At 52.5% G+C, this 22,863-nt stretch overlaps 1 protein-coding gene and 1 long non-coding RNA gene across 10 annotated transcripts in view; one reads left to right on the top strand and one right to left on the bottom strand.

Moving 5' to 3' along the window:
* The window catches only part of ASXL2 (ASXL transcriptional regulator 2), a 141,440-nt gene extending 122,137 nt beyond the window's left edge, over positions 1-19,303 (top strand). For all 7 annotated transcript variants that reach the window (XM_074861205.1, XM_074861198.1, XM_074861200.1 and 4 more), the window contains 3 exons: positions 3,904-4,009; positions 6,529-7,249; positions 8,925-19,303. In XM_074861205.1, coding sequence (XP_074717306.1) covers positions 3,904-4,009; positions 6,529-7,249; positions 8,925-11,315 — 3,218 coding nt within the window. In that variant the 3' untranslated portion in view covers positions 11,316-19,303. The remainder of the gene's footprint in view (positions 1-3,903; positions 4,010-6,528; positions 7,250-8,924) is intronic.
* The window catches only part of LOC141940399 (uncharacterized), a 28,044-nt gene continuing 12,071 nt past the window's right edge, over positions 6,891-22,863 (bottom strand). For all 3 annotated transcript variants that reach the window (XR_012627976.1, XR_012627975.1, XR_012627977.1), the window contains exons 5-6: positions 20,084-20,202; positions 6,891-7,055 (exon numbers count right to left, since the gene is read on the bottom strand). This is a non-coding gene — a long non-coding RNA (uncharacterized LOC141940399). The remainder of the gene's footprint in view (positions 7,056-20,083; positions 20,203-22,863) is intronic.

The raw sequence follows: 22,863 nt of genomic DNA, 5'->3' as shown, positions 1-22,863 counted from the left end.
AACGTGCGCTGGCTCCCGTGGGCAGGGACGGTTCCTCTGCAGAACTGAACCCTGCGGCCTGTCCCCTTAAGACGGTAGCACCAGTCACGACTCCCTTCCAGGTGGCAATATCATGTACTCATGCCCAGAGAATTGACTCTTAAGAGGCTTTTCCCCAGAAAATGGATCCAATTCTGATGAATAGCCCTTTATATGTTGTAGGTTCTGGGTGTATCTGTGCCAGTGAACAGGAGGGCGCAGACCTCAGCTGTCTGACCTGTTTAATTATTAAAACCACCCCCAGTTTTAGCCACCATCATTTAGCGTTTTCCCTTTAGTGCTTCTCAGACCTTTTGTCCCCTCGTGCCTGCACACCTGGAGGATGCAGCTACGTTTATGCAAAGACTTTCTCACTGGAGCAAAGCTGCTGCAGAACGTGCCGCAGCGATAACACTTCTGGCTGTGAGGGTGAAGCCTGGAGATCTCCCAATGTTCTCGCTGAGCCCTGACTGTGTCCCTGCTCAGGTACTGCAGTGTGAGGCCGCTGTGGGGCAGAGCAGTCCTGTGGGGCTTCCTTCAGCTGTTCTTCAAGGTCCTGATGATTCCTAACGATGCTGTTTGGGGTCACCCACAGGATTATTTGACATGTGCAGGCCTGGGCAGCCTGGGTTGTCACTGGGAACAGCGTGGAGTGAGGCCGTGTGGGGCACATCTCTGGGCGTGTGATTGGAAATAATGTGGTTTTACCAAGGGTAGATCATGCCTGAATAGCTTAACTGCATTAAAAATGACTGAATTTGTGAACAAGGGCAGGGCAGGGGCTAACTGTCTCCCCACTTGTGTCCATGCTGGGACATGAGGGTCTAGATGTGGGGGCAGGCAGGTGGTGGGCAGTGGGTGAGGTGGTCAAGTTCAGGGTTGCGGTTTGGGCCTGGAGGCTGGTGACAAGCGGAGACTACGGGGGCCTGTCCAGGCACCGGTGCTATTGGCCTTTATCAGTGACCGGGGGGTGTTTGTGGACCCAAAACTGAGGGGAACTGGTCAGTGTGTGCAAGGGCAGGGTGGGACCAAGACAGGCCTGATCCTGCCCCTGGGAGGGAGCAGCCCCTGGCAGTGATACGGGGCCCCTCACTCCAAAAAAGCCATTGAATGGCTCGAGCGTGTCCAGAGAAGGGCAACGGAGCTGGTGCAGGGTCTGGAGCACAGGTCTGATGGGGAGCGGCTGAGGGAACTGGGGGGGTTTAGTCTGGAGAAGAGGAGGCTGAGGGGAGACCTCATGGCCCTCTCCAACTCCCTGACAGGAGGGTGCAGAGAGGGGGGATGAGTCTCTTGAGCCAAGGAACCAGCACCAGGACAAGAGGGAATGGCCTCAAGCTGCGCCAGGGCAGGGTCAGACTGGCTCTTAGGAAGGATTTCTTTGCAGAAGGGGTTGTTGGGCGTTGGAATGGGCTGCCCAGGGCAGGGGGGGAGTCCCCATCCCTGGAGGGGTTGAAGAGTCGGGTTGACCCAGCGCTGAGGGATGTGGTGGAGTTGGGAACGGTCAGGGTGAGGTTCATGGTTGGACTGGAGGAGCTTCAGGGGCTTTTCCAACCGAGATGATTCTGGGATTCTGGGCTGGGGAGGGGTGACCTCACGGCAGCCCCCTTGTACCCACAGCCAGGCTTGTCCCAGTGGTGCAGGGCAGGAGGACGAGAGAAAACGGGCACGAGTCAGCCAGGATAGAAGGAAAAGTTTTGCCCCACGAGGAGAGTCCAGCAGTGGGGGGGCCCAGAGAGGTTCTGTCATCTCTGAGCTTGGAGGTTTCCAAGACCGGCCTGGCCAGAGCCCGAGCGACCTGGTGGAGGCCGAGCTGCCCCTGCTCCGCGCTGGGGGGTGGGCTGGGGACCTCCCGAGGTCCCTTCCAGCCCTGGGGGAGGGTTTTCACTGTGCGTCGCTGGGGCTGAGGCAGAGCGATGCTTTTAGCTGAAATGTTTCAGCTGGGAGACAAAGGTGGCGTAGCCACGGCGCTGACAATCCAGGAACTCACCACCACAGCAGAGCCTGTTTCAAACGGATGAACGTTGTCCCCTGGTGCTAAAGGGCTGCGAGCGAAGGCAGACGTTGCGCTGTTCCTGATGCAACAGACTCTCTATTTATAAGGGACCTGACCAAGTTTATACAAAAATAGAAAAGAAGGTCGATGAGATTCTGGTTTGGGCCCTCTGTACTTGCTGCAATAAAAAGATGCCTGTCCTGATTTAATAAGAGTGTATCAAAAAGGGACACACTCTTAGTTTCCTTTGGATATATTGTGATAACTGCATGGAGAACAAACTCAGCAAGATTTTTCTTACGATCCCCTTATTTGACAGGAGAAAATTGTTGAGAATCAAAGTGCGCGGTGATGGAAGTATCCAATTTTTGTTAATCTCTTTAAAGAATCCCCTGGGTTTGCTAACTGCAGCATCAGGAAAGATCTGATTCTAGGGACTTTCCTCCAGTGCTGAAGACCACAAACAAAATGGGGTGTGAACTAGATAAACTGTGAGAACCAGTGAAGCCTTGAGGCTCAAGGTCCGGTGGCTGCAGTTGTGTCACAAAGCCAAGCTTTATGTTGCCTAATGATGAACTCTTAAAATACTGACATAGTCTTACAAACCTTAATGGTTCAAAGCTGTGCTGGGGAGGGCTCAGCCTCAGCTTTAGGAAACGTTTCATCCCAACAGCGACACGGGCACGCGTGGAACGTGCGCTGCCAAGGTGCGAGAGGGTGGGGGTTGTTTCCCACCCGCCTGCGACACAACGGCACCGTTGCCAGAAATATTTTGTGACATTTGTGCTGGGCAAGGCGTCTTTGATGCCCTTTGTTGCACCCCAGCCAGCCACGGCCTGCGTTTCGAGGTGCCGTGTTGCTTCGCCATCCACGTAGGGAACACCTCAGACCCTTCAGAAGATGGCTGTGAGTTAAACTCACCAGAGTGAAAAGAGCAGGCTGGTTTTACTGTTAATAACTAAAGGATATAACCAAGTACTACAGAAAATAAGCAGTAAGACAAATACAGAACAGTACACTTAATTATTACTACATACAGTTAAGCAAGGCAATGCACCCAATCATTGCTACACGACGGGGAGAACAGTGATTAAGAAAGATCCCTCATGTATCCAGACCCGCAGGCGCTGGCAGCCCCGGGTCAGCGAGGATTTGGAGTCCCTCTCCCTGCAAGGGGGAAGTCCCACGCGAGGCGTCCACCCGTAGCTGAGGCGTCCAAAGTCGGAGCAAGCAGGTCCGGCCTTCTGCACCAAACCTCAGCAAGGCAGGATAGCTGGCACCTTTGTTTTGAGCGGAAACATCTGGTTTCATCCTCCTGTTGGATTCCACCCAAAGCCCGGCCAGGGCTCGGGGGGGAGAACCAAGGGAGTTTCTAACAAGGCCAAACACTTGGGGTCTCGGCCTTGAAGGAGGCTGAGCAAGGGCAGTTGGATACATTCTCTCAGCATTTCATCCTCACTGCTGATTATGTTTTGTCTAAGCTACATCTTTCACTAGTGAGCATACGTATTTCGTTAATGATCAGATACTAATAATTAACGCTAATGGTAGTGCAGATTTTACTACTTAGCAGATATTAATAATAATAATGGATAACAATAATAACTAAATAATACTAATGGATAGCGTTTTGTTGTGAGGTTCATCTAGAGGTCAGCTTTGTTTCGGGGCCCATTGTTGAGGCCCTGGCACTACGCACACGTTTGTGTGGTGGTTGGGTGCATTCAAGCGCCGTTTCACATGAACATCCCCCGGCAGCCAGAGCGGGTGCCGACGGGGAACGAGGGGCGAGGAGCAGGCGGCTCAGGAGATGCTCCTGAGGGCTCCCCTCACGATCCCCATTCCTTTTCTCTGTGGCTTTTTCTGAAGATACCCTTTATTGCATTTTACAGGTGAGTTTACACCAGAAATGCAGCTGAGGATACGGCAAGAAATAGAAAAGGAAAAGAAGGTGGAGCTGTGGAAGGAACATTTTTTTGAGAGCTACTATGGTCAGAGGTAAGACATTCAGCTGGTTTCGAATCCCTCAGTGCCTCTGCAGACGTTCCTGTTGCTGCACCTGCAGCCTGCTGTCAGTAAACGCTACATCTCCTTCATCCTGAAACCTGAAAAAGGTCTCTGGCTTCACCCCCCTGCTGTGGAGCTGCACAAACGCCCGAGTGTTTGCCCTCACGACTTCTAATGCTTTAACCAGTGTAGTGGTCTTTTCTTTGGAGGGGGGTGTCCTTCAGACTTTACATCTTAACTTCCCCCACTCTTTACCAGGAGACTTTGAGACAGTCCCCTCTGAGGGTTCTGACAGTGTCGGGATTCTGGCGATCCATGGGTGTGTGGTGGTTGAGCGAACTCTACGTCACTCCCTAAAATCTTGGGTGTTTCCCCACATCTTCAGTCAGACCCGTATTTGGCTCAGCTCCCGAGTCTGCGAGTCTTTTATTCTGCATTTCTTTTTGCTTCAAGGTTTTCCCATCCTTCCAGGCTACGGAGAGGATTTCAGGTTTCTGTGCGAGTAACTAAGAAACGTGAAAACAGACGCATAGAAATAACTACTAAGGAATTTCTTATCCTGCATCCTGACCCTTAGCTTCTATGCTTGTCCTTGACTGTCAGCCAGTTTTCCTCACATTCACCTCTGATGTTTTAGCCCTCTGGAGCATTTGGGTTATTTCAAGCCCTGTTTCTGTCACTCTGACAGTCTGGGGGTTGCAGTGAGCCCGAGGCCGCGGTGTGTGCACATGCAACGGGCCAGCTGCCGTGCCGAGGACGGGGGTCACCGGGCTGAGAACACGGGGGAGGTCATGGCCTTAGCAACGAGCTTTGCTCGGCCAACTTCCCCGGCCTTCCCAGCGCTGAAACCCGGGATGTCACCGCGCGTGGGGCTCTGCTGGAGGGTGAGAGGTGACCGCCCTGTTCTTGAGGGTTACGGGGGACAGGGGACAGCGTGGAGGTGTGTCAGGTCCTGCTCAGAGGAGGGAGACAAGTGACTCAGATTTGTAAATCCCCAACGGAGTGGACAGCGGTGAGACAAGTCTCAAAGTCCAGACATTTATTAACTTCCCACAATGTACTAATTGGATACATGATAATTGGCTGAGTATATAACGAGTTGTGGCAAGCAATACAGTGTGCCTTGTGTTGCTTAACGGCAGTGAAGGAGAAGGGGAAAAAGGAAAGGAGGGAGATGGAGGGAGCAGAGGAATAGAGATCACTGCTCTGGGCTCCTCCATCCCGCCAGCGAGGGTTCCAGGAGGCATCTGCCTTCTTCACTTCACTCTCCGACCCCCCCTCTCCTTGCCCCCCCTCAATTTATACCCCCTCTCCTTGGGTCCGTCCCCTAGGTCGACCCACACACCTACGTATCCCGTGGATGGGGAGGGGTCAGGTGTTTCATGGGATGATGTAATTAGCATGATCTTGTTAGTCTTCGTTAGCATATCCAGGGTGTTCACTTTAATACACCTTCCGTGGATCACGAAGCAAAGGTCATTCACCGGACAGATGCCCCTTGAGACTTGACCAGGTGCCCCAGAGCAGAACCGTCCTGTCCCCACAGGGCTCCCCCCTCCAGCTGCCTCCTGTGTCACTGGGGCAGCCTCATCAGCTTCGACCTCCCCACCACCCACCCCGGCACTGGAGTTTCATTCCTTGCGAGTGCTTGAGACATTCCTCAGCTCGGAAGCCTCCACTCCCCCCGCTATCCTTCATCTCTTGCTCAGGCTGTTGTTCTCAGTCCATTTTTCTCACAGGCCTGTTTTTACACGTCGTCTCTCACAAGGTGACACACACAACAGAACCTCCGTTCTCTTTAGTTTCCAGGGCTTTGTCTGGTGGAAATCGATCCTGTGGTTTCATGGGTTCATGGTTGGACAAAAACCCCAAGTTTGCTATTTCATTAAGAGGAGTGGATGAAGTTAATCATAAATCAGGCGTCTCTCTGGGAATTGGATCCCGGCTTGTTCATTTCTTTCACAGCAAAGCCAGGTGAATTCCACGGGAACCCTCGCGGCGTTTTGCTGCTGGAGAAAGGCCGCAGTGTCGGTCCTAAGCGAAGGGCCCGTCCCTGGTCCTGGCGTGAGCTGTGTTCCTCTGGAGAAAAGGGCGGGACCCTCGCAGTGTCCCTCACCACAAATGTCACCCTGGGAGCCACAGGCCAGGGCAGCTGGTGGGGCTGTTGCGTGCTGCAGGGATACCACTGCAGTGGCTGATAAAGGGAATATTTACCGGTAGCCAAATTCATTTGGTTCGCAGCCTGGACAGTCTGTATCTGGTGAGAGGACTTGGATCCACCCTCCGTTCCGTGTATTTCATTGAGCTGGTTTTAAACTTTGCTATTAAGTTCTGTTTCACATGGAGGTCCTGACAGTACTGCAGGTTTTCAGAGGTCATAGCGTCCAAGTAGGTGTGTGGGACGTATTTATTTAGGGTGTGGCAAGCAGAGAATCCTCTCTGTTTTCGTAAGGATAGCACGCTTTTTGCAAGAATGTTTTACAAATTCAAAATTCTGTTTTTATTGATAGTTCTGGACTGAGTCCTGAAGAGTCCAAGAAACTGACAGCAAACACCAGCCCTGCCGAGCCGGAGAGTGAAAATCCAGCAGCTGAGCAGCCAAAATGCACGGTGGCCTCGCTGGGACCACTCAAAGAGGAGGTTCTGTCTCCGTTAGAGCCTAAAGCACAAGCAGCCCAGGAAGCACCAGCGATGAGAAAAGGAGGAGAGGAAAGAAGAGAGGACGCGCAGGCGAAACCAGCCAAACCTGCGGAGGCCGCGGCTTCCCCAAGCGGGTGTGGGGTGAAAGGCAGCGACCGTTCTCTCCCTGTGAAAGAGAGACTCCAAGGAGAGTCCAGTCGAGAGAAACCACCAACTGCTGTTAGTCAGGCGCCCAAAGAAGAGAGAAAACCCGCGGTGGCGAAGGATGGGCTCGCGAAAGAGACCCTCAGTACCTCAGTTTTGGCCCCCAGTAAACCAAAGAGCCCCGAAGCAGGTGAGGTCGTAGCAAACGTGAAAAGTCCAGCGACGACTCCAGAACCACCGGAAAAGAAGCCCCCTGCAAACGAAGAGATGGAAGTCAGCGTGGAAGCCCCCAAGAGGAAGTCAGAGAGTGGCGAAGCAGCTCTCGCCGCTACTCCCGAGAAGAAGCCGCGCGTGATGGAGAGCTGCCAGCACCACCAGGTGTTTCGGGCCCAGGCGCAGTCCTTTCCTGCGGCGGGGGCCCCGGTGCCACGCGTCCCCCCCCTCAAGGTAAAGAGGGAGGAAGGCAGAGCCAGAGTGGCCTCGCGCGCGTCAGCGCAGCCGGCGGCTCGGGCAGAAAGGCTTTGGCCATTCAGTTCTATTATTTCTATAAATTACGTTAACGCTTGTTATAGCGATGGAAATATTTGAAAATGTAAAAGCCTGGCTGTTTGCTAAAGAGGACCTGCCGCTGGCTGCTCGGCCCAGCTGCAGTTCAGTGGCTCCAGGACACGCGGGTCCATTCAAGGAGCTCTCGGGCAGACGCTCGGAGGGTTGGGCAGGAGCCCAAGGCAGAGTTTAAGAGGCAGCACCTGGTAGAAGCTGGGGAGGTCCTCGTGGAAGCTGGGGAGAGCCGCAGAGGAGCTGCAGGGCTGTAGTAACAAAGTTGTAGCCCAGGAGTGCGCAGAACTCTGCAGACCTGCGAGTATCCCCAGCGGCGCAGTGACAGGGCCAGGAAGGGAGTTACCGGCAGCTGCCTCTCTTAGAGAGTCCAGACACAAAATGATTTACCTGTGTTTAAGAAAAGAGCATCTCGAGAGAACGCAGCTCTGGTTGGTAGCAGCTGAAGGCAGCGCGGGGCCGGGCTGGGTGGCAGGGAGGGGCTGTGGGGGGAACACCTCGACACCACAAGGCCTTTACGGAGTCTTAGCAAGGGGCAGGCGGGAAGGAGCCGCAGGGGATGTCCCGGGCTCCCTGGACAGTGCCCGGCTCCTGCGCGTGCGAGCTGGGCAGTAGGACAACAGTCCTGCCACGGCACTGCCAGGAATGTCCCGTTGGGGAGTAAGAGACACTCTGGCTTCAGAGACTCGATACTCTCAGAAAATGAGGACAAGATGGTGTGTGTCCACACACCGGCTCTTCCTCCGGGGATGTTGTGCTCAACAGGAGAGAGTAAACAGGTGAACCCGCACAGAAACTGCTCTGAGAGTCGCGTGTGACCGTACAAACAGGGAAGTTTAGTTTCTGTAGAATAGGGCCTGTGCTTTTTCTACCAGAATTTGGTCTGGTTAAAGCTCAACTCCCTAATTCAGGGCCTTAGGCAGAAGTTGTAGATGGAAAACTGCTTAATTACTCTCTAAGATTTCTACTCTCCTATTAAGATTCTTTTATACTAGGGTGTGTACAAACACAAAATTTTGAGAACGGTTCATTACTCTCCCAATGTTAATAAGTATAGCACGAAGGTAGGGAAGCATTGATAAAACCTGTGAGCGACACAGAATTGGGGAAAACTGTCCATAAGAGACACTGAGGAGACAAGTGTAGATACACAGGGGTAGAAGAGCAATGTAAAGTCAAGCAGAAAGTTGGCACAAGCTTTTAAAAGGATATAAATAATATATAAATAAAGTATGAAACCTAGAATAAGGGACGATAGGTGTTGAGTTCTGGAATAACCTTACGGCTGTTCCGAGGGGAGGTTGAGAGGGTTCAAGTCGCGGTGGACAAGGGGGTGGCTGCAGCTGCAGGGCTGAGCTCCCAGCGCGGGGCCCTGGGGCTGGCGCAGACTCGGAGCAGGTTGTGCCAGCATGGAAGCAGCGAGGGAGGGAAGGGATCTCTCCAAAGGGAGTTCTCCAAAACGACAACTGTTTCTCTAAGACTAAACTTAAATACTTAAAGTCTGAAATACACGGCTTCAGTGTTCCCCGTATCTCAGTTGTGCTTTTCTCCCCCTCCGTTTCAGATTCCTGTTTCCAGAATCTCCCCAATGCCATTTCCTGCGGGCCAGGTCTCTCCCAGGGCCCGTTTCCCGATCTCGCTCACCAGTCCGGGCAGAACAGGAGCCAGAACTCTGGCAGACATCAAGGCAAAGGCCCAGCAAGCCAAGGCCCAGAGAGCAGCAGCCGCCGCCGCTGCCGCCGCCGCCGCCACCGCCGCCTCGACGGGGGGGGCTGTCCCAGGGCCCGGGCCGGGCGGCGGCGGGGGCCTCCCGGGCGGTGGAGGAGAGAAGAGGAACGCGGCCACAGGCGGAAGCCACGAAACTGGAATTGGAGGAAATGCACTGGAACTGGCAGGAACTGGAAGCGGGGGAAGTTCGAGAAGGTTTCTTCCCCACTGCCCAGGGACACGCGCCCAAATGGAGACCCAGGCCCCGGCCCCGGCACCACCTCACAACCCTCCTAGAGCACAACTACAGCAAACTGCCCCGCCGCAGCCCCGACCTCCCGCCAGCGGCGCGGGCGCCAGCTCCTCCTCAGCGGTGTCGGCATTAGAGAGGATCACCAGAATAAAGCAGAACCCCCCCAGCACAGCTTTAAATCAGGTTTCGGGCTCCCCGTACGCTGGTGGCAGTGACAAACAAGAAAAAGCACCTTCTGCTCCGACGGGCCCGGGCCAGGCCTGCGGGGCACCCGCCGTCAGGGACGGCTCGGCCCGCGTGGTGGGGTCCGTCGCAGACACCAGCACGACCGTAACGAAGGTGGCACCTACGGCCTTAGGAGGTACCAGCTCCGATGCTTCTAAAAGCAAATCTCCTTCCCCTCCGACATCTTCGCTAACAGTCGCGAGCTCCGAGGCCCAGGCTGGAGGCGCGGTCGCACCCACGACGTCCGTCCCACCCTCCGACGCTTTGGCGGCGGCGCCTGGTCTCAAAACTCAGGCGAACTCCAGCGGGGTCTTCCCAAAACCCAGCTCCAGTATTCCTGCGAACAACCCTTTGGTCACCCAACTCCTTCAAGGCAAGAACGTCCCTCTGGAGCAAATCCTGCCGAAGCCTCTCACCAAAGCAGAGATGAAAACTGTCCCGTTAGCTCCTCATGAAGAAAAAGGGGCGGCGGCAGCGTCCAGCGCTACGAGCGTAGCGGGGAACAGCGCCGGAGCCGAGGGTGGGGAAGGACAGTCGGGTTTACCCACACAACAGCTCGGGAAGATCTTTTGCCAGAACAGGCCTCTGCCTCACATTCCAAGGACCTTTCCGCTGCCCTCGGGAAAGGAGCCCGGCCTTGAGCAGCACCAGTGCCACGAGGCGCTCAGCAAAACAACGCAAGAGCAGATCCTCCAGACTCTTATCAAGAGGGTCCAGAGGCAGAATTTGTTGCCGGTCCTTCAGCCTTCGCAGCTGAACCTCACTCACTCAGGCTTCCAGTTAGAAAACAGCTCCACCAGCCAGAGATTGGTGCTGGGTTTCGTGGGCAGAAGGACGTCCAAGCCTGCTATGTCTGGTCATTATCTGCTCAACATTTCCACCTACGGTCGGGGCTCAGAGAGTTTGAGGAGAGGCTTCTCCCTGAACCCTGAAACCCGCTTGTGTCTGACCAGTCCTGCTGATGCTCCAAAACCAGAGTTTGGAGAATGTGAGGAGACAGGAGGTGACGGCAGCAGCAGCGACGAAGGAGATGCAGACGATGAGAGCACCGGGGATGAACACGAGCTCCTCGGCGTAAAGGAGGAGCCCCAGGCGTCACAGGTTTCTGGTCAGTGTGAAAAAGAGCAGGTACCACCCAGCGGAAATTCTTCGGATTATAACAGCCTTGCTAAAAAGGGCGTCAAGACAGAAGCGGCCGCGTCTCAGCAAGCAGCAGCCAGCAAGGAGAGCGTTCAGGCCTTCGATGGAACTACGCTGGCGCGAGATTTTATTCAAGCCGCTCAGGAGCAGATGGCGCATGCGATGAGGGGGAAGGCGCATGGCAACCCGGAGCTTTTCAGCACCTCCGTCCCGTCCTCGGACTCGGCGCCACCGCAGCAGCCTCCGAAGCTGCCTGGGAACGCGTCGGCGCAGCTCATCGGGCCCAGTTACAGCGGCACGATAAACGTCTCCACCTCCCCGGACGTAAACCAGGGGTCCCTCATGACGGGGCTGTCTGACTGCAACCAGCTGGCCAGCAGCATGGGCAACGTCATGTCCTTCTCCGTGACTGTAACCACCATCCCCGGCAGCCCGGCCAGGAGCTCCGGCGGCCACGCTCAGACCATCCCCGTTCAAGCCTTCGCTGAAGACGACGGCGCCGAGGACTCGCCCTCCAAATGCTACTGCAGGTTGAAAGCCATGATCATGTGCAAGGGCTGCGGGGCCTTCTGCCATGACGACTGCATCGGCCCCTCTAAGCTCTGCGTCTCCTGCCTCGTGGTGCGGTAACCAGGGTGGGAGGTGGGGAAGAGGATGGCTTGATGTTGGGGTTCAGCTTTGGAAATCCGTTGGGAAGAAACAGGAAATTTACTGCCTTGCACAAGAGACACGTTACTGAATCAGGAATACAGAGTAGAGTTCTTCTTTCATTAAAGAAAGAGCACCTTCTTGTACAGTGAGTCTAAATTGAGCTCAACTACGTGAATTGTGACAAGAGTTTGCACTTAAGGAATTATGTAAATATGTCACATTATTTTGTTTAAAAATATTTTTTCAATCTTAGGAGTTAGTGTTTGACTTGTACTGCAGTTTCATTAACCCCAGCCTGCTCTCCAGCATGTTTGCTGAGCTCTGCTCTAGGTGGGGGAACGAACCCCTGGCGAAACCTCAGCCTGTTGTTGGTCTTCTCTGGACAAAGAGGAGAACTGGATAATCAAGAAACTAAATGTTTGTACCGACGGATCGCAGAGCACCGAAGCAGGAATCCCTGAATCGGCTCGCTTGGTTGCTCTAAATTTTAGTTCAAATTTTTTTCAGATTTGGAAGGCATTAACGTTGTACCGGCCTCCCAAGTAATTAATTGCCTTTCTCTTGCGAGCAGGCTGTTCCAGAGGGCGGCCTGGGTTGTGCAATATTGGCTGGTGGGTTTGGTTTGCATGTCCCCTCCTCTCCACGGAGGCGGTTGCAGTAACTTTGTTTTCAGGAGGGCAGCGTCTCCATTTGCTACTGGTAAATAGTGAAAAAGGCAACTGTACTAACCACCCGATTGAAGAATTTAAATCACTAAAACAACTCAGTAACTGATTACCGGTAATCCCAGGAACCATTTAAAGCAGAGATCGCAAATTGTGCTGAACTGCATTTCATTTCGGGGCTGTCGGGGCTGGGTGAGATCTGCTTCCTCAGGCCTTTCGAGTGAGCTGGGAAGTGCCACCCCTGGTCCCGAAGCGTCGGTTCTCCCGGCACGTCCCGCGAGGGGAACGCACGGAGCGTCGCCCTCGGCCCCGCTGCTTCCGAGGCTGCGCTCAGTCAAACCTCCACGAGAGTCAGACCTCTCCCATTTCTATAGATTTTATATTTAGCGAAGTGCAGGGGAAGGGAAACAAGTGTCTTGTTGGGCCTCACCGCCAGCCCGCTGTGGGTGTCTCTTTGTCTTTTAAAATACCAAATCAGGCTCGTCTCGGCTTTTGCTCATGGAGGTCAGGGGGAGGGCGGGCGGGGGGCTGGGGCCGGGGCTGCGCCGCACCACTGGGCGCTGGGTGGGGGGCAGGCACGCGGTGCTCGCCCTCGCATCCCACCTTCCCCGCTTTGTTCACTTTGCTGACGTGGGAATTCGAGCAGTTGCAGAAGGGTACTGGGGTCTCGGCTGGGATCGCTGGCTGGCCGGCTAATGGAGCGCCGCCGGGTGTATCTGCGACACGCCCAGGGTCTGGCTGTTGCTTCTCTTCCCAAACAAGGACCCTCAGGTTCAGGTTCGCTCATCGCGGCGGCGCTGTTGGGGGTGGGGGGGCCGTACTGCATTGTGGGATCTTTTTTGATGGAAAAGCACTGAATTCACTTTTAATCCAAAGGCCTTTTTAAGCTGAAGCAATATTAGCGGAATAGGTGGGACGGCTGTTTTGCGAGCTGGGGTCCTCAGCCTTTCTTCCTTCCCTCTGTGTGAGCATCCTACCACTCTCCGCCCCCCTCCGCGCTCACCCGTGCCATTGGGCAGGAGCGGAGCTGCCTGGGAAGCAGCATCCTTCTCCGCGGAGCGGGAGGTGATTTCTTTGGGAAGGATAAAGGAAGGAGAGGTGCAGACTTCATCACCTCGGAGCAGAACGTTTCCTTCCCTGCCCAGCAGAGCGTGGTGGGGTTAACGCGCGGGAGTTGGCCAGAGCTGCAGTGTATCTTCGTCTCCATTTTGCTCATCTTAAATTTATTAGGGAGCAGTGACTCCTGCTTTCTGATAATGCATCCCTGCTCAGACATCCAGTGGCGAGGAGCATTTAAGTATTAGAAATAAAGTCAATTTTTTAAATCTAAAACAGAAATTCAAAACAAAAAAAAACCACCAAAACCCTACACAAAAAGTCCTCCCAGTTTTTCTGCCACGCTGCACACGCGCTGGCGGTGGTTGTAGCCCAGGAAACACCCCCTGGCCTGTGCGTGTCCCTGCTGCGTGCCCAGGCTGGCGTCCCCCATCACCCCCAGGCGCCGTAACGGGGACGATCTCGTTGCCCGCGTTGGCCTGTACATCGGCACCAATTTGGGCAGCGGCCCCTCGCTGCTGCTTCCGACTCCTGTGCTGCGAGAGGAATTTCTGCAGGTTTTTAAAATCTTGGGACACAGCGTAAAGCGGTTGCAGTGCCCTGGGGAGCCGAGTGCTGAGAGCAGGCTCTGGCTGTTCCTTAACTCAAGCCTTGTCTAGACATGAAAGAAGTTACAGCAGCGTAATCCTCAGGCAGACGCATCCATTCCTGTCCGGGACACATCCCCCAGCATAATCCAATTTAAAGGTTGTTGCTAGTTACAAACTAAACTGAAAAAGTCATTCTTGCCTCAAACAAGAGCAAAGAGGTTTTGCTGCCATAATTGGATCAATTCTGCTCATCCCTCGACTTGTATCAGTGTCGTTTTTGTAGGCGACAAGGCTGCTGGAGCGGGGGAAGGAGCCGATGCTGAGGGAGCTGTAGGCCCCACTCTGCCGACTGGCCCTTGGCGTTGCTGCGGCCGCCGCTCGCAGAGGCTGTGCCCCTGCTCCGCTCGGCCTTTCACACCACGGTGCCGCCCCGGCCGTGGCTCCAGCTTGTTCCTCCCTGTAAAAATGCTACAAGCATCCCCTGGAGCACGTGGGCCCGTGGGTTTGCCGGGTGTGGGCCCGCGGGAGCCACGCTGGCCTGGCCCCCACTCCCCGGGGGGGGCAGGGGGCGGATGGTGCCCACGGAGATTCGCCGGCTCCAGGCTCGTGCCGGACAGTGGGGGCATCTTGCGTGCTGGCTTGGAAGTTTACAACTCTCTTCAGTGCCTTAGTTCTATTTTAACAGATCAGCACTTTTCTTGGGCTACTTTGACTTTCTTTTCTTTTTGAGAAAATTCTTTTAACTGCATGTCTTTGATTTTTAACACACGCTATGAGCTACTAGGTGTGACTTGATGGAACAGTCTCCACAGGTTTGCAAGAGGGCATTAAGTAGGAAATCATTAGGAATAATGGGGCTCGGTGTAGTAATCACTCTAAGTACAGGTCGATGTGAAACCTCGAAAGCTTTGCATGTTTTACAGTGCTGGTTATTGAATCAAGTCCTTCAGAAATCCCGCAGCCCGTACGGGAGCGCTCCCCGCGTGGGTCAGCCCGCTGCTGCCTTACTTCTCTCCGTCCCCTTGCCTGACCTTCCCGCTCTTCCTTCCCATGGGATAATAAACCTGCCTTCATGCTGGATTTCCAAATAAAAGGGATGTTGTGGCATAGTTTAAAATATTAGACTTTGGTTCCCCGGGTATTAATTTAATAGCACCATAGTAAATGCTGTCATAAAAAAAAAAAAAAAGGGATAAAATGGTCAGAGCCCTAATGTCAAACTGTGTTTGTGGCAGTAAAAGCAACTTGAGTAAGAAAAAATACTCAGATTTATATTTTCCCTTTTGGGCCCCATCCAAGTCCTGCAGCACAAGAACTAGAAATTCAAACCCATCAACAGAATCAAACCTTCCAGTGCAACCCCCCCGCCCCCGAACACGCGGTTGCAGTGGAGGAGCAAACGCAGCTCTGCGAGCTCAGGTTCGGAGGTAGATTGGTAGCACAGGGAAGAAATTTTGTGTGAAATTTAACGTCCCCTCTCAAATCAAAAGGAAAGACCGAGATGCTCAACGCCGGTCGCGGAGCTGTATCTTTTTTTACAGTAGAATGAAATAGCTGATGGGGCAGCAGGTTCCTGGCCAAGTCGTTACCAGCTGGGAGGGATCCTCAGGTCGTTACTTCTGACGGGGTCGAGCCCAGGGCTGGCTCCTGCCAGCGCGGGCACAGCCGGGGAGCGGAAGCTCAGTTCGTTTGAGCCACGTTGAGCCGTTGGCTGGGGGGCCACCAGCAGGACAAGGAGCACCAGCCCTGCCCGGGCATTCTCCCGCTTCTCGGGAGGTGGTCGGGCTGCAGCGCCGCGGGCGGAGCACGTGGCCTGTGGTGGGAGCGCGTGGCCAGTGGTTGGAGCGTGTGGCCCATCGTCAGAGCACATGGCCAGTGGTAGAAGTGTGCGGCCTGTGGCAGGAGATCATGGACTGTGGTCGGAGAGTGTGGCCTGTGGCAGGAGATCGTGGCCCCTGGCAGGAGATTGTGGCCCACGGCAGGAGATTGTGGCTTGTGGCAGGAGATCGTGGCCCGTGGTTGGAGCATGTGGCCCGTGGCAGGAGATCGTGGCCCGTGGTTGGAGCGTGTGGCCCGTGGCAGGAGATTGTGGCCTGTGGTCGGAGCGCGTGGCCCATGGGAGGAGATCATGGCCCATGGCAGGAGATTGTGGCCCATGGCAGGAGATCATGGCCCCTGGCTGGAGCGTGTGGCCCGTGGCAGGAGATCGTGGCCCATAGCAGGAGGCAGAACCCGCTGCTGCTCCGGTGACAGCCTGCGCCTGCGTCAGCCAAAAGCTCCGTGGCTTGGGGAAAAAAAAGACCCGGAACAGCGTTCTGCCCCCCAAGGCACCGGCTCCGCAGGGTGCTCGCACCCCGGGGGCAGCTGGGAGCTCGCAGGGGCTCCCGGCACCTCTGGCGCTGGTTTGAACCTCCAACACCTGCGAGTGGAGGGAGGGTCGGCCGGCAGGGCTGCCTTACCCCCGCTAATTAGCACGGGCTAATTGCTGCGGTGGGGGGAACGCTGCTGCCTCCCCTGCTCCCAGGGAAGGGCTCCAGCGCGTGCCAGGATGCCGATACCCAGAATTTTCTTTGTTACCTAGGTTGTTTTTTTTTTTAATGCTTATACATTTGATATAACTGAAGATCAATTTTAAGAGCTTACAGTAATATATTTTAAGTAATATATATTTTAGTATCTGTAAAAAAAAAAATGACAAAGGATGATCTATGAACTAGATGAACAGGGTATGGGGAGTATGCAGTTTCGCAGCAAGGCCAAGAATAGTTTTACTAGGAGGAGAACTGAAAAGATTCAGTTTTTTCCATTAATGCAATAAAAATGGGAATTCTTAAAAAGAAAAACTCCAATATTGTTTACCACGTGCTTTTCTTGTTTTTGACAACAGGCCTGTAAACACAGTTTAGAAGATACTAAACCTTTGTCTGTCTTTTGCCTTTTTAAAAGGGACTTAAATTGGAATAGAGGGTATGTACAGAAAAATCAAGTTGACACCATTTTAAAATGTATTTTTACACAAATAATATAGAAAAATCATATTTTACATAAGAATTTTAAGTATTTGAAATATGTATATATATACTGTATGTACTTCGTATATTCTTTATTTTACATTTTCAATGTATTAAAAAGTATTTGAGCTGGTTGGATTTAAGCATGTAATAATGTTTAAAAAAAAAGGAAAAGAAGAAAAGAGGGAGAGAGGATGCAAGTCCTGCACCCCTGCGGGGGCTGCTGTTAGCAGCTACCGGGGAGCAGAGGAACCGGGAGCTCAGGAGCCCATGAATTGTGGAAGAGTTTAGCGGTTTCAGATATTTTTCAGACCATTTTTCAGTCCTGTGTCCTGTTTGTGTTTCCGTTATAATATCCATTCATTTTGCCTCAAAACCACCCAGAATGATCTATGGTGAGAAGACCAGAAGTTGAGGTGGATGTTTTATACACGCAGTGCTGCCTTTCTAGCCAAAGAGACAAACTCTCCAGAAGCTGCTCAACCAAAACACCAGCGGAAGCTACGCGAGTTTGTGGTGCCACTGAAATTTTAAGAAATAGCTGGATTTGTTGTGTGAGCATCTTACGGCGCTTTTGGGGAATTCAAGCGATATACCAAAAGTCCAGGGATTTCAAGGAAACACTAGCAAAGCAGATTTTTTTTTTTTTTACTTTGTAGGAATTTTGGTGAACAATCTCACTGTAGAGAGGATGATCTTTGCAGCTGTTAGAAATGGAGTGAATTCTCCTCAGGAAGGGGATCCCAGAGATGCCCCCCCTGAGCAGCAGCGCCCTGATACACACCCACTGCGAAGGGCAGCAGCAGCGTGGGCCAGGCAGCAGCGGGGTGTAAATGGGGAGGGCACGACACTGCCGGGATCGCTGGCCCTCGCCTCCCGGCACTACTCCACCAAACTATTTATTAGCGTAAACAGCAACTACTTGTTTTCTGCATAAACCCGTTGGCGAAGGACCGGGAGATCTGCAGCGCCTGTAATTGCTGGCCCCGGTTCTGCCTAGAGAGAACCCGGATCCCTACGGAGAGCAGGGTGGCAGAGGCTCCACCGTGTAGGAAGCACAGCGCACTTGCCCCCTCCCCTTTTCCACGATGCCCGTTTTGGCTTAGATGTGACATTTATTCCACTCGCTCCAGCCAACAGTTGCAGGCATCCTGGGTATAAACTGGAGATGTTTACAGCAATTCTGTTACTGGGACTTACAGAGCAGGAAACGTGGGAAAAGAAGCATTAACAAGTCAAGCTTTAAAAATACCGATCTGAAATGTGGAAAGGCAGGCAACCGGGTTTTTCCTACTGCTAAAATTATTATTGGAATCTTGAAAAAACAAACCATGGCTCCCGCTCCTTTGTCCAGACTCGCTACCGACACGCTGAGGGGGGCTTTCACCCATAAACAGTTGCACTATAGGAAAGCCCCGCTCCTGGGGGGGTGTATATAGGCAGAGTCTACACGGGAGGGCTGTGCAGGTGTGTGTGCGTGTCCTGTGTACCCACAGCTACGTCCTAGCTAAGTGGGTGTAGTAAAACCAGCTTCATCCCAGTCTTCTGGTGATATTCCACCTTGCGAAGCTACTGCAGACCTGAGACAGAATTACAGCTTTTCTATTTGTTTTCCTATTTAAGATATATGGGTTAGACAAAATATATCATAGCAATGTGGTTTGATCTGCTGCACTTTTAAAAAAAAAAAACAACAAAACATTCCTTACTCCCCTGGTACTGCTGCATCTCCCGTTCCTTCCTCTCCCAGTGTAAACCATAAGCCTAGTTGGTCTCCTGAACCTTTCAGTTATGGCTTCTCAGATGCTGCATTAGAGATTTCCTATTGGAAAAGCCGAGCCGAGAGTTTAACTTCCAGAGGCTCGGCCTCCCGCGGCCTCCCGGCCCAGTGCCGGGAATGGGAACCAACGGCAACTCATTGCGGGGCGGTTTTGCAGTGCTAGGACTGTAAGTGCAGCTGAGCTGCAGCTGACATGGGCCAGGCCCTACCTTGAACCTCAGGGACTGGGGTTTTGCTTCCAGTTTTTGATGTGGTGGCCAGAGGCGTGCCCAGGGTACGCCCCCAAACAGCCCAGCCTCGCTGGATTTACAGCGCCTGCCGCTGCCATAAAGCTTCGGCGCGATCGTAAGCCCTGTCAGTCCGTTTGCAAAGTCAGATTTACGTAAGAAACATGGTTTTTTGGGGAAAAAGAAAGCAATTGTAGTTCAGGAAGGCATTTCAAAGCAGCACGGGCCAGTTCCAGCAGAGGAGCAGCAGGTCAGGGATGAGTGTGGCCCAGCGTGCTGCAGCTGGGCGTGGGGCAAAGGGGGTTTTGTCAAGTTCTTCGCTCACTTTGCTGTATAAGATTCCACCTTGGCTTCTCACCAGCATTCAGAGGGGCCTGAGGAGTGCTAAGCCCGGCTCTAACCTGTCACTCCAAGGTCAGTGTCCCCATAGGAGATGACAGCACTCTGACAAGCAAAAGCCTGCCCTGTGGCTTGTGTCTTACTGCAGATTCTGTTCCTCTTCCTCTCACTTATTTCTGTCATGTAAAACTACCTGCTTTATAAATGAATGTAAAATACAGTAGTTCTTCAGCACATGGACAAATGTGTATTTTAATGTTTCATTTTATGTTAAATAAAAAGCATATGATTTTATGGTCGTTAGTCCCGCTACTGTTGATTTGTCAAGGACCACCTTTTGTCTGTCAAGGGACCCCCATAAACGATAGCGAACTACATTTTTCTGGCCTGAGAGGCTGTGGACATCTGTAGAATTTTTTTCAACACATTTCAAGGGGAAAACTTTGGTTTAATACTAAAGCCTTAATAAACACTCTGCAGTTCCCTCAAGCCTCATTTCTTGGGGTCCCAGAACACTTTGGGAGCACTGAACTGTAGATTGGGGAAAAAAAAGAAATGGGAAGAAACCTGTGTCAGGTGATGGCAACTTGATTTCCCTTAAATGGAGGGATTCAGGGCAATAGATCTGTAACCAGCCCTCTTGATTTCTGTCAGGTTGAGTGCACTTAACTTAGTAAAATCAGGAGGACTGAGGCGCCTGGGAACATGTAGGAAGTCTGGGATTTCTTTTCCCTGAATACACTAAAAGTATCACCAATCTCTGAAGTACGGAAAGGCACTGTGAAGGGGCTGTGAACCTGCTAGTGTGAACAATCACATCAAGAGGGTAAAGAGTGAACATGAAATGGAGAAGGAAAGATCTGTAAAGAAATTTGTGTCCTGCAGAGCAAAGAGCCAATACAAGAAGTCCACCTGAGTTTGAGTTTGCAACTGTTAGCAAAAGAGCCCCCGAATTCTACCACCTCTCATGGAGAAAGGTCGTGAAAAGAAGAGTGGTTAAAGGTAGTGTTCAAGCCCCAAAAATGCCCAAAACAAAAGTAATACTCTTCCTCTGTGCTCACTGAGGGTGTGATACATACCGCTGTCACCAGATGACAGGTTTTTGAAGGAGCTGACGCAAAAAGCTGTAGTTCAGGTGATGCATTTTCAGGTGATGTTTATCAAGAGAATTCTGGTGACCTGTGCAGCATAGTTCTACCTGTATTTAAGAATAAGAGAAAATGACATCATTCATACGCCAGGCTCTGGAAGTTCTGCTGTAGAGACTGACTGAAGACATGCTAATAAACGGGACAGAAAGCAACACAATCCTGCCAAAGGTATGTGCAGGCTAATTCAGTGTATTGTCTTGATAAGCTGTTTCTCAACAGATAAAATGAGCTACCTTAGTAATAAAAATGATACAGGAAACTCTTATGGGGGGAATCAGTAATAAAACCTGAGAAGGTGAATGATAAAGTAAATATAAATTAAAGGAACTGGTTCAAGGGGGCTTAGCAGGTAAAAATGGGAAATCAGTTTGGATGGAGAAGTCTGAAATTCCTCAAGGGTCAGCCTGGACATGCATCTTTTTAAGATTTTTCATCCCTGATACTAGCACCAAAAGTCAGGAGTATCCCAACAAAGTGAACTGATGACACAGACTCGGGAGATTGTGCAGACAAAATAGAAAACTCTAACCTGGGAAGGTGCTGTCAAGTGACATTGAGCCCTGCACACCGGTGTCAAGGCACCGAGGGACAGCTAACACAAGCTCCAGGAGTGGGCGTGCGGTAACGGGAAGGAGGGTGAGAAGGCCCTGGCTACATTAATTAATCATTCCCTGTGATTATAGGCTGTCAGTGTGATTTAGCCATGGGAAGGAGAAGCAATTCTCAATGCCCAGTGCGTGTACTGCCAGTAACGATGAGATCAGTGTGAGTTGCACAAGGTAGTAAGATACTACATGTGGTTCCACTCACCCTGCAGGCGAGAAAAACCAATTCAAACTGGAACAAGTGCACTGAAAGGTTTCTCAATAATCAGGAAAGGAGAGACTGCCATGGTAAGAACCCAAAAAAGTTAAAAACCAAAAGGTAAAAGGCTCTCTATCACCAGAATAAACATTAAGGGGGAAAACCAGCTGTTCAGCGTGGGGATGGGGACAACTGGGTACATGATAGCAGCGGCTAAACTTTGTTTAGGTGTCAGAAGAAACTTGCTACTTGGCAAAATGTAAACCAGAAGAGAATGCATGGAGTTCCAGGGATGGTACGGCTCTGGTAAAATGTTGGGCTTAATGTTTTAGGAAGCCCTTGATGTTCTGTTTTCCTATCTAGGTCTTAATTTTTTTTCAGATGTCAACAGGGATGTCCAGATAATGTTCTGGAATAAAAGACTTCATTTTAGAGCTCAGTAATTTTTATGAGTAATTTAAATTACTCCTTTAGTTGTCATAACTGTTAAAAGTGGCGTCACGGCCTCGGCACTGCTTTTTCATCAATTTTGTTCTAGTCATTAACGGTTGTTACAGCACATTATCACTGTTCCATCCCATGCCACCAGTCGGGTGGTGTGAATGTGAGCAGTGTCCCCCATGCACTCAGCCCTGTTCCTCAGCTGAAGGCTTCCTACCCCCCTCACAGCTCATTGCCAAAAGTTTTTGAAACTGTGCAACAGTATCTCTTGTGGCATTACCCATCCCTGTGCAGCCTAACCAAGGACTGGCCCTCCCCAACCAGGACACAGACAACTATTTTTAATTTCTGGCTACACAACATCAATTCCTCATGGGCAGATAATGCAGCTTATCTGTGCATTAAGTTCTGCCCATCCCAGAAGGACTGTGCTGGTGCCAGCACGTACCAGGCAGCGCTTCGCCCGCTGCGTGTGTGCGTCAGTGGACAGTGGCAACAGGCACCAAGCTGCTGCCAGCTGGGTGTTGGCATCACCGACTCACAGAGCGGTTTGGGCTGGAAGGGACCTTACAGCCCATCCAGTGCCACCCCCTGCCCCGGGCAGGGACACTTTCCACTAGCCCAGGTTGCCCAAAGCCCCGTCCAACCTGGCCTTGAACCCTTCCGGGGAGGGGGCAGCCACAGCTTCTCTGGGCAACCTGTGCCAGGGCCTCACCCCCCTCACAGGGAAGAATTTCTTCTTAATATCTAACCTAAATCTCCCCTCTTTCAGTTTAAAACCATTCCCCCTTGTCCTATCCCTCCCCCCTGATCAAGAGTCCCTCCCCCCTTTCCTGTAGCCCCTTTCAGTCCTGGGAGGCCGCTCTAAGGTCTCCCCGGAGCCTTCTCTTCTCCAGCTGAACCCCCCCAACTCTCTCAGCCTGTCCTCATAGGGGGGGTGCTCCAGCCCCCTGAGCATCTTCGTGGCCTCCTCTGGCCCCGCTCGAGCAGGTCCGTGTCCTTCTGCTGTTGGTGCCCCCAGAGCTGGACCCAGCACTGCAGGGGGGTCTCCCGAGAGCGGAGCAGAGGGGGAGAATCCCCCCCTCGCCCTGCTGCCCACACTGCTCTGGGTGCAGCCCAGCACACGGGTGGCTTTCTGGGCTGCCATTGCCAGCTCACAGTCAGTTTTCCATCCACTGATCCCCCCAAGTCCTTCTCCTTGGGGCTGCTCCCCATCCCTTCAGCCCCCAGCCTGGGTTGATACCAGGGATTGCCCCAACCCATGGGCAGGACCTTGCCCTTGGCCTTGTTGAACCTCATGGGGTTCACACTGTCCCACTTCTGGAGCTTGTCCAGGTCCCTCAGGATGACATCCCCGTCCCTCAGGCCTGTCACCCACCCCACTCTGCTTGGTGTTATCACTGGACTTTATTTTTTTCTTCCCTTTTATTCTTCCATTTTTTAATTCACGTAACATTAATTGT

Source organism: Strix uralensis, chromosome 3, assembly GCF_047716275.1.
Source record: "Strix uralensis isolate ZFMK-TIS-50842 chromosome 3, bStrUra1, whole genome shotgun sequence".
Taxonomy (NCBI): Eukaryota; Metazoa; Chordata; class Aves; order Strigiformes; family Strigidae; genus Strix; species Strix uralensis.
This window is presented reverse-complemented; position numbering and strand designations above follow the sequence as displayed.